The 10,600-nt window shown below is 39.2% G+C and overlaps 1 protein-coding gene across 1 annotated transcript; it reads left to right on the top strand.

Moving 5' to 3' along the window:
* Nucleotides 1-4,272: 4,272 nt before the first annotated feature.
* Nucleotides 4,273-7,668, top strand: IFNG (interferon gamma). The gene is given in 5 exon segments (XM_032202757.1): nt 4,273-4,318; nt 4,321-4,394; nt 6,302-6,374; nt 6,735-6,913; nt 7,546-7,668. Coding segments are annotated over 5 exon segments (495 nt in total).
* The last annotated feature ends 2,932 nt before the right edge of the window (nt 7,669-10,600 follow it).

Below are 10,600 nucleotides of genomic sequence, written 5' to 3'. Positions count from 1 at the left end.
TAGTTTTCTCTGCTTTCCTTTCTTTGGAAGACTCATCAGCTAATGTATGTGAGAAATTTTGTGAAAGGAAAGAAGGATCTATAATATTGTCAAGGAAGAGGGATCTATCTATTGCCATTTTTTTTTTGTGCAAATAGGATGATGTAATAGAGGCCAAAGGGTCTTTCTTGTGTGGTATTTCAGGTCAGTACAAACTGCTTTTCTAGTTTTCTCCAAACAACAAAATTTCCAAAAAGTACTTTGAATGGGCAAAGTAGAATATTTTGTTTAGAAAATGCCAAAAGAAATAATTTTGAGAATTTCAGAACTTACTCTCCACCTCAAAATAGTAAAGAAAATTTATGAAGTCAATTCTATTCAATGAAAAGTTTCTTTTAAAAAGATCATCATTTTTCCAGAGGAAAATATATTTGTAGAATTCCCAGAAAATACCCTCATTATTGTGGAGGAAGAAAAGAAGGAATTTTTCCTGCTTCATAAGAAAGTAAAGCTAAGAGGTGAAGTGTTATGCAAGGTCAGAATTACAGCTCAGGCAGGGATTTTCCAACTCTGGGCTGCTTTCCTTGTGCAGTGGTAACAGAAACAGACACTGAGTTTTAGAGAAAGAAAGTCTGGCAGAGATCTGCTGGACTGTAAATGAAGTTCCTTGTTAACCACTCAGCCAGCACTCTTAGGATTTCACATAAAATAAAAATGAAAGAGAAAAATCTTTAGTCAGTGGTCATAGTGAAATCTGACATGACTTTGCAAGGACATCATTGGGTAATTGGTGTAACACATTGGCCTGAACAAAAGGGTGTGAAACCTCTACTTTACATGAAGAGTCAGATGACTTCCAGGCAGCAAAATGAAAAAAACACCTTGGTTTCTTTCCTACTGCTTTTGGAACAGATGAGAGTCCAGCTCCGACTGTCAAGCCACACACAAGGACCACTCCAATTATATGTGGCACAAGACTTTTCAATACTGTTCTCACACCTCTTTTTTTGCTAGATTAGGAGTAGTACTCAGGCAAAGAGCTTGTATTAGTGGTAAACGTTCAGTCCCATCCAGCATATGATTGGTATATCTGTCGTAAGAAAGGACGGAAAAAAGATTGGATGCTTTTAGGTCCTTGGGTCAGTCTAGAAAAGGGGAGATATTTGCAGGATATCTCTGGAACTGATGCTCTGGAAAACCAATCCATAGGAGCTATCTGAACTTGAGTCTTCCTTCCCACTTGACTGATCACTCTTTTGGGCAACAAGGCGTACACGGGACAATGGAACACTTTTGCTGGGAATGGGAAGCAAAACAGGGCTGGGAGCTGGCAAGATCCCTGGGCCTTGAGGGTCCTTACATTCTGACAGCGGCTGTTGACTTGTTCAATATGATTTGGAGAGACGTGATGACATGTGTTAATAGAAGAGAATGCTACGAGGCAATCATGTCAATTTTAACATGGCACCACTTATTCAAATGTAAAAAAATTTAGAAAAAGGATTATGTATTTTTATATTAGGATTCATTTTCCTCCCTGCAACCAGATGATGAATTTGCCACAGAGCATTTGCCCCTTTGTCTGGATAATTTAAATATGGTGATGCATAGAAGTACTGAAACAGAAATATAACCTGATAGTCAGAAGAGGTATCTGGAAGTCAGACCTGCACTCGGAAGATAATATGACAAAGCCAGATGTCATGGCTTTCTCTTTACTATTTTCTAATTTCTTGCCTCATTTTATATATAATACTTTAGTGATGGTTAGTGGGCAAAAGACTGGACTGGGGGATGTTGTTTGTGTTCCTAGATTTGCCTTTCCTAGATGCTGAATGATCAAGAATTGTGCTGTGCTTCCATTTTCTTACCTGAAAAATTAGATGGTTGACAGTGGCCTCCTCTGAAAGGTGATGAGATCAAACGGAGGTGACCTGAGAGGTACAGCCTCCTGTGGATGAAAGAGGCATGTCTGGTAGGTTTAAAAAGGCAGTCTAGCCTGGCACATGCTAAATAGTTCTCTGCAGAAGAAGCCAGGATTACTGACTTCAATTTCCATCTCCTGGAATCTTCTGCCTGGTTGGATAATTACAGCAATTGATCGCATACAGTAGTATTGTAATTTGAGTAAATAACTGTTCCAAACTGTTTACCACCCTAGCAACACTTCTTTGCACATTCTCTAGTAATCCAATGGAAAACCATTGCTCAATTAGGATACGGAAAATAAAATAAAATAAAATAAATTGGATTTGATGACCCAGTCCCTCTTCCAGCTGTATATTTCTGACAGCTTAAAGAGAGCCATATGTAACAGGAATCGCTTTCTATATGCCACTTGACTTTTCCTTTCCAACATTTTGCAAAAGAATCACTCCATTGGCTCATGGCCGATTGATGCCTTCAGCACATCTCTCACCTTGTAAATTTTTCTTGGTTTCCTGTATGTATGAACCTATGTTTAACTGTGCCACACATGCCATTTGACTGTGCTTGCCTTGAAAAACAGTACAGGTATTTTCACATCAAAGATAGGCTGGTATTATTATTACCTTGTACACCTGTGAAGCAACTTTGTATTTTGATGTGATTACTTTTTGCAGTGCTTTGAAGCATCATTGAATAGCCCTTGATTAGCATTATCATCTCACTTCCAAGGCAATAATTCCAGCAAATGAGTCATTGTTTACACAGTTTTAATTTATCAAGTTAAAACCAATAAAGACAATAAAGACATAGCATTACTACCCCAAGTACACTTACAGTCATAACACTTGTACAGTACTGCCCCTGTTGTGAGGCATGTGCCATCTGGGTATGCTGCTGTTCCCAGGGAGTTTTGCATGTAGTTTTGGGCCTGTGACTGCTGATGGGATTTGGTTCTAGTCCTCTGCAAAATGGCAATTCCCCTTTTGCAGTGGTAGTAGCAGTCTAGACCCAGTTTCTAGATGAAGGTCCTCTTTCAAGCTGCAGATGAAAACTGTTGATAGAGTTACTGGTCATTTCTTGAGGCTGGATATGCTGCTGAGGAAGAGACGGCTTCTGGCAAAGAACACTTGATGACCCATCCAGGAGCTGGAGGAGCTCAAGCATATAGGTGTTGGAGACCTGTTTGATTCTCATATGTTTCTGATGGGCTACAGATATTGTCCACTGTACACTGTGTGAACTGAGCCCACATCTACCCTCTGCCTGACCCCCTCTCTTTTCGTTTTTCCTGTGGGTTCCTTCTTCTTCCCCTTATGAGTCTCCTTCCTACCCGTATTTATATACTACAGCATAAAATTACTCTGATTTCTTTATACAGCTCTGCACAGTAAGTTTTTTCCCTTGATATTCATCAAAGCAGAGTTCAATTATTACACAGGAACCTCTTCCACAGCTACCTCAACATAGTTGTTGTAGTGGCCTGTGTACACCTGGATACCATCCTGTCTGCCTGCTTCTATTTATTTATTTTTAATCATGTCCTTCTGTTTTCATACTTCAAGTGCACAAGTGCAAATGAATGTGCAGGTGGGGAACTTTAATTATTGTCAAACACAGATGAGTGTCCTGAGTAGCAAGTATTCTACTTTTTCAGATAGTAGGAAACTATGGAGATATTTAATATGATGCATCATGGTATCCTTGATAGAACCTAATTTTCTCAAGCTTAGTCTGAATCTGGAGATGAATAATGAGATAGACAAAAAATACACTTTAGACCATGGAAACAATGCAAATAATTTTTCACAAAAGGACAGTGGTAAAGAGATTTAAATTTTTAAGTGACTCTGAAGTATACCGTGTCCAGTATCAGTGGTTACTTTAAAGAATGCCGGAAATGAGTTGGCTGTTATATTGACCCCTTAACCACATGATATGATTTTTCAGATAGCTTGTAAGAATATGCCTGAGCCACAATGGATACTCTTTACCCGTACCATAATTTCCTCCTTTTCCCCAACCACGTGGTAAAGAAAATTCAGAACTGTCACGTAAATGTTACCTCTGACGAACCACTGAAAAATTTTCCAGGACCATACTTTAAGAAAGATGCTTTCGAGGGATTCCCTCGACTAGCCAAAGCGAAGTCTTATCTGACACTATCTTGGCTAAATATACACAGCCTGTGATGACGAAATAAAAAAATTCAAGACCAGGTATAAATACCACTGACAGTCAGATGAAGTTCACTCGTCTACTTTCTTCTAATAGAAGATACAACTATTAGAAGTTGAAGCTCATTACTCTTAGATCTGACATCTCCAGAAGTTACCTGAGCATATTAACTGAACTATCACCAAGAAAATGACTTGCCAGACCTACTGCTTGTTTGTTCTCTCTGTCATCATGATTTATTTGGATGTTCTGGAAGTGCTTTATTTCTAGGTCAACTTCAAAATGACATAGACAAACTGAAAGCTGATTTTGTAAGTACAGTCTTCTACTGCATTTCTCTTCTTCTTCTGCTTGTGCTGTAGATCCAGATTTGAGCACTGCTTGTCATAAACCTCAATGTGTACCAATAGGGATCATAGAACTAATGTTTGTTACATTTTTTTTTTTTTTAAACCAGAATATGGACAATTTCTTTGGTTTTGCTAGCTTTTATTCATTCACTAACATGGTTCAGTTTTTCAATAATGATTTTAGTAGTTTGCATTTATTTCACGGGCACTCCACCTTTCACAAGAGCTTCTACCAGCTCCATTTGGCTTTTGATTTCATGGAATATTTTATAACAAAAAAATCTTAATGTAATTTAATATGAATGAATGAACCTTGATTCAATTCTATTCAGCTACAATTTACTGACACTGAATTAGTTTTAGCTTAGTTAACAGAGGATTTATTATTAGTTGCAATATAAGCAAAAGGTTTTACTTTAACAAAAGCATCTTGTGCTTTTGTTACTATCAATAATATGTTGCCCAAGGTTGGTCACTGCTGCTTATTCTTTAGCATCTTCCAGCCATCCTGCTTCCATATCTCTGACTGATCTGGTGTGGGAATGTTAAGTGGTATTACTTCTTTTCAGACAGAAATTTGATAACTTAATTATAATATCAATTCAATTGTCTCCATCCAGGAGGTATTAAAATAGACCACAGCTAAATTTAGCTGGGATTAGTCACACAGATAAGGGATCTACAATAGAGTCATTTCTAGTTAATAGCATTTATTCTCTCTCTCTCTATATATATATATAAAATATACATACATATTTTTTAAACACATGAAATTAACTGCAAGAGTTTTCTCCTATTTCCAGCTCTGATTTTTCAGCATTTTTATTTATATCTTACATTTTCATTAGCATAGATCAAAGAGGTTCTCGGTAGAATATAAATAACTCTGTCTGAGAGATCCTGAGCGGTGGTAAGCTTCTTGCAGAGAAATTAAAACTGCAGTCTGCAGCAGGTGCTCACCACCTTTCAGAAGTGCAAACCAAGGCTCGGCAAGGTGTTTGGCGTGGGGAGCCAATCAGCCTACGAGTTTTCTGTCAGCCTGCAAGCTTTCCCATTACACTCATTATATTTAAATTACCAAGCAGACAAAAAAGGAAATAGTGACTGTTGTATACAAAAAGAAAAAAAAAAAAAAAAAAAAAACACAAGGAAAAAAAAAATACACACAGAGAAAAGGAAATGATTCAACTTGCCTTTCCTTTGTAGGAGAATTGTATTGCTCTTTGTTTCCTAGAATCTGCCACAGTGTGTGGCTAACACCTGATGGTTAAACTCAGACCCTGCGAGCCTTTTGGTAGCCCACAACCCCTATGTATCCCACGTCTGACTGTGGGCTACTGAGCTATTCTCTGGTTTTACAAACTGTAGTTTTATAGTATGGTTAATTGCCTTTGTTCCATATGAGATTTTACCAAGACTGGGTAAATTCAAGCCCACAGACTGGTGGATTTCAACTTATCAGAAAACATGGCAAGACCAGGTCTGACAATTGCCTAGACAGCTGCTGAGCTTATTAAGTTTAATTTTCAGTTGTCAATACCAAAACTTACATAGAGCATTTAGTGAAACATACGGTGCTAAATGTCTCTATTCAGATGACTTATAGCAGGAGAAGACATTTAAAAGCAGATTAATGCTGTTTCTGTTACTACGCAGTCATCCAGTGTGAATTGGTGCTTAGAGAGCGTATTTGCAAAATATACTCTCAGAAGTGAAAAGAAGCCCAGAAGTGAAAGCACAGTAGTAGTTATAGACCAGTGGTGCAAAAAATTACAATCCTATGTTTTTTACTGCTCATTTGTGGAGAACACTATTTACCTTGTGATAAGTGCTGTATGTATAACAGATGTGTATGTTCTCTGTTGCAGAATGCAAGTAATTCAGATGTAGCTGATGGCAATCCTGTTTTTATAGAGAAAGTGAAAAACTGGACAGAGGTAAGTCAGAACCACATGTGACAAAGCATCTCAGACATGTTGTAGGGCACTTTTTGTAAAAAGCAGCTCCAAGACCAGTGTAACAGACAGGGTAGAACAAACAAAAGCAGAGGTTTCTTTAGAAGCTTGAAAAGTGAGAAAACACCTCCGCCTTAAAATGCTCTTCATAAAGATCAAAGTGCTTTGTGCTGCACCATCAGCTGGTCCTGAGCTACAGTAAGCCCAGGAGATGAGTTACAGCATCTTCTTTGGCATCCTGTCCCTTAGTGGCAGAGAGAAACCCCAATGCTGAATTTTAGTTTCGTTTATTTTCCTCCTCGATGGACACTCACAAACTTTCTTTTGAATGTATTCTTCAACAGAGAAATGAAAAAAAGGATCATACTGAGCCAGATTGTTACCCTGTACTTGGAAATGCTAAAGAAAACTGACATGTCAAAGCCACACATCAAAAACTTATCTGAGCAGCTCAATACTCTGAGAAATACCCTTTCCAATGACTATAAGAAGTTCAGAGACCTCGTGGAACTGTCAAACCTTCAGGTAAGGCTCTTTCCCTGCCTCCAAGGCACTCGTGACTTTATATTTTCCAGTTCAGTTTGAGTCTGACTCAGGCCAGTAACGGTTTAGTAACCCATTTGGTAACCCTCGGCTGGCTCTGCTTGGGCTGGAAAACTTGATGTTTCCAGCCATGCATCAGCTCAGGGGCGGCCCACCCGAGACTCGTCGGAGTCTGGCACACAAGCACCATCAGCAGCTCCTTGTGATTATAAATTGTGTTGGAAAATTGTGCCTGGCTACAGCATGCCTCTGAGGACACCTGGCTTACTGGGTGTCAGCGGTGTGAGCCACCAACCTCCGCTGACACGGATGCCCTGGCTGAGCTGACTGCTCGTTAGTAACTCAGATGGCATTGCAACACAGTAATAATCGTAGAGTGCCTCCATTGCACAGCACACAGCCAGTCTGCGACATGTTGCAAAGTAATGAAGAAAGCAGAAAAAAGATATATGAAAAAGTGGCTCTTTGTTTCAGGAATTGGGTGGTAGAGTAATTGAAAGCTGCTGGTTCCTCTCTGCTCTGCTCCATTAGCAGTGTAGATTGTAGGATGTGATCTGTAAAAAATAATAGCTCTTGGTGTGACCTTCGTTCTGTTTGTTTCTTACTCAAAACAGCTGACTGGCTTGAAAATCCAACGCAAGGCTGTGAGTGAGCTGTTCAGTGTCTTACAGAAACTGGTGGAGACTTCGACTTTCAAAAGGAAAAGGAGCCAGTCTCCAAAGAGATGCAGATGTTAACGACATCATACGGCCTTTTGTACTGAATTATTTTACAATTTTTTTGATGCACATTTTTAAAAATCTTTTTATTGATCTTTTTATACATGTATTTATTAATATTTAAGTATTATAAATAATTATTTATAAAGAAACACCAATCAAAGTATTTATACCTCCTACTGCTATGTAAGAAATTATTTTGTCTTAAATTCTGTCTATCTGTTACATGTCTGTTGATCTGAAATTACAGAATGAGGTGATGTTTACCCAGTTTCCGTGTGGAAATACTGAACTGACATGATACCCAGGTATCCAAGTAGTGTTGTCCTGATCAGTCTCATCCTTCACTTATTTGAGCAGCAAGCTGGGAAAGTTCTGTACTCAGGAGAACACATGCATATCTGCTTAGCTCTAAGCATATCGAATCCAAATCAAGCAAATAGACACGCTTAGAGATGAGCAAAATGCTGAAGCACTTTTCTGAACCAGGGCTTTGGTGATTTATTGCTGATAATTATTGTTATGCACTGAAATGACTAAGAGGACAGGCTACTTGGCAACTCCAGGAAATGTGACTAACTCTATTGCACTGACTTCAACTCACTGATTATGAAAACGTCTTTTTTTTTTTTTTTTGTATTGAATCATCTAAATGTGTCTGATGTCAATTTATTTATTTGGAAGTAGCAGTATGGATGTTTTTATCTTAAGGACTATATTTTTTTACTGGAATATTATTTAAATGTTTGAATTTCACAATGAAAGCTTTTTAATTTTGGATATTAAATAAAAATAGATTAATTAAATGTGCTTGCTTATTTATTCACCAGAATCTCTGTGCAAAGTAGAATTCTAATCTGCTTGATGCCATCAAAAATGGCCCTGTACAGACATATGAAACACATTTAATTTCCCTCTTTCTGCCCAAGATTGGGAATGGATAATGGGTTTGAAGAAATTTGGCAGAAGTTATCTGGGGTCTAAAATCCTCCAGTTCCTCAACTTCTGTTTCTTCTGGATGAAGAAACATTACTTTGTTCCGAGGAAGGCTTTGATGATTTGAAATGTGTTGTTACTCTGATTAAAAAACAAAAACAACAACAACAAAAAACACAAGCAAAACAAACAAACAACAAAACAAGCAAACCAAAAAACAGCACTTTTCAATTTCTCTGCAAATCAAGACTCAAAGATATGGAGCCTAGATGGAAGTCGGCTGATCTGCTGGGCTCTTTGCAAGTGGTACAAGACGAAGGCCTAGGGCTGTTTGGGCTTTGAGTTGTCTCGGAGGCTAGGGTTTGGGAAGGGCAGTTGTGGGACTTTCAAATTTTCAGGTCCCCAGGTGGTTACCAGACAAACAATCTGGGAGTAGACTTGCTTGGGCTGACAGGGAATGGACAGACTTTCTTTGGGATTCCTGCCAACATGGGACTTCCAATCTACCCTGAATCATCGGCGGAACCCATAAATTCCATCAGTAACACCTGGCCATGCCCAAGGTTTAGGTGCAGTAAGCCCAGTGGGCTTAGCTGTAACTGTTGCAGGCTTTTCTACTCCCTTGGGCCCAGCTGTCTGGGGTAAGACACCTTCATTCGTATCCTCATTTTATAGTCATAACAAAGTGACTCAGTAGTCCTGACACTTGAACTAACTTTGAAAGAAACAGCTGTTCTTGTTTCTACTCATCACATCCATGCATGTGCATGTGACATGCAAGAGATGCGATGCTTCAGGATTTCTCCAGATCCCGGACTAAGCAAGAGAAACCTGAGTAGTGTTAAACATAGGCAGTGTGTCCTCTGTATGTGCGTTGCGTGAGCTATTGCTTGAAAGGGAATAGCTGTCCTCTGAGGAACCAAAGCCAGCAATAGAAGCTTCTATGGGGAAGGGAAGGAAAGGGAAGGGAAGGGAAGGGAAGGGAAGGGAAGGGAAGGGAAGGGAAGGGAAAGGAAGGGAAGGGAAGGGAAGGGAAGGGAAGGGAAGGGAAGGGAAGGGAAGGGAAGGGAAGGGAAGGGAAGGGAAGGGAAGGGAAGGGAAGGGAAGGGAAGGGAAGGGAAGGGAAGGGAAGGGAAGGGAAGGGAAGGGAAGGGAAGGGAAGGGAAGGGAAGGGAAGGGAAGGGAAGGGAAGGGAAGGGAAGGGAAGGGAAAGGGGCAAGTTAAGGTTCATTGGCCACCAACAGTGAGAAAGTGTTGTGCTCGAGACTCCTGATTAAATTAATACTCAGTTTTTGGAAATTTAGCGCAGGACTGGTTAGGAGCTCAAAGGGGAAGTTTCCTATTTTATTGGACTATAAAATGAAACATCTGCATCCTTCCACACCTTCCCAAGAGGGTCCACAGAAAAACAGATAAGGCCCTTAACTATACATCCAACAGAAATAACATTTGCCCAGCCATCCTACCTCAGATGCCCATGCGCACACAACAGTCATCCTTGTGCTGTGCCATCTTACCTATTCCTGCTGCTACCTATTAAAACCTGGCTCAAAATAGTCAGTTTTTTTGGAGGGGGACATTGTTGCTCAGCCACATAATTTCCCAGGTTTGACGTACCAGCTCACCTTAGAGCTGGGAAGCACAGGTAGAGATGGACCGAGGCAATGAGCTACTGGGAGATGGAGTAGCAGCTGCCAAAAGGTATTTTTACACCCAGATATCAGTAGTTTTTCTTTCTTTCTTTTCTTTTCTTTTCTTTCTTTTCTTTTCTTTCTTTTTCTTTTCTTTCTTTTCTTTTCTTTTCTTTTTCTTTTCTTTTCTTTTCTTTCTTTTCTTTTCTTTTTCTTTTCTTTTCTTTTTCTTTTCTTTTTTTTCTTTTTCTTTTCTTTTCTTTTCTTTCTTTCTTTCTTTCTTTCTTTCTTTCTTTCTTTCTTTCTTTCTTTCTTTCTTTCTTTCTTTCTTTCTTTCTTTCTTTCTTTCTTTCTTTCTTTCTTTCTTTCTTTCTTTCTTTCTT

This window comes from Aythya fuligula, chromosome 1 (assembly GCF_009819795.1).
Source record: "Aythya fuligula isolate bAytFul2 chromosome 1, bAytFul2.pri, whole genome shotgun sequence".
Taxonomy (NCBI): Eukaryota; Metazoa; Chordata; class Aves; order Anseriformes; family Anatidae; genus Aythya; species Aythya fuligula.
Note: the sequence above shows the minus strand (reverse complement) of the source record. Positions and strands in the feature narration are given on the sequence as shown.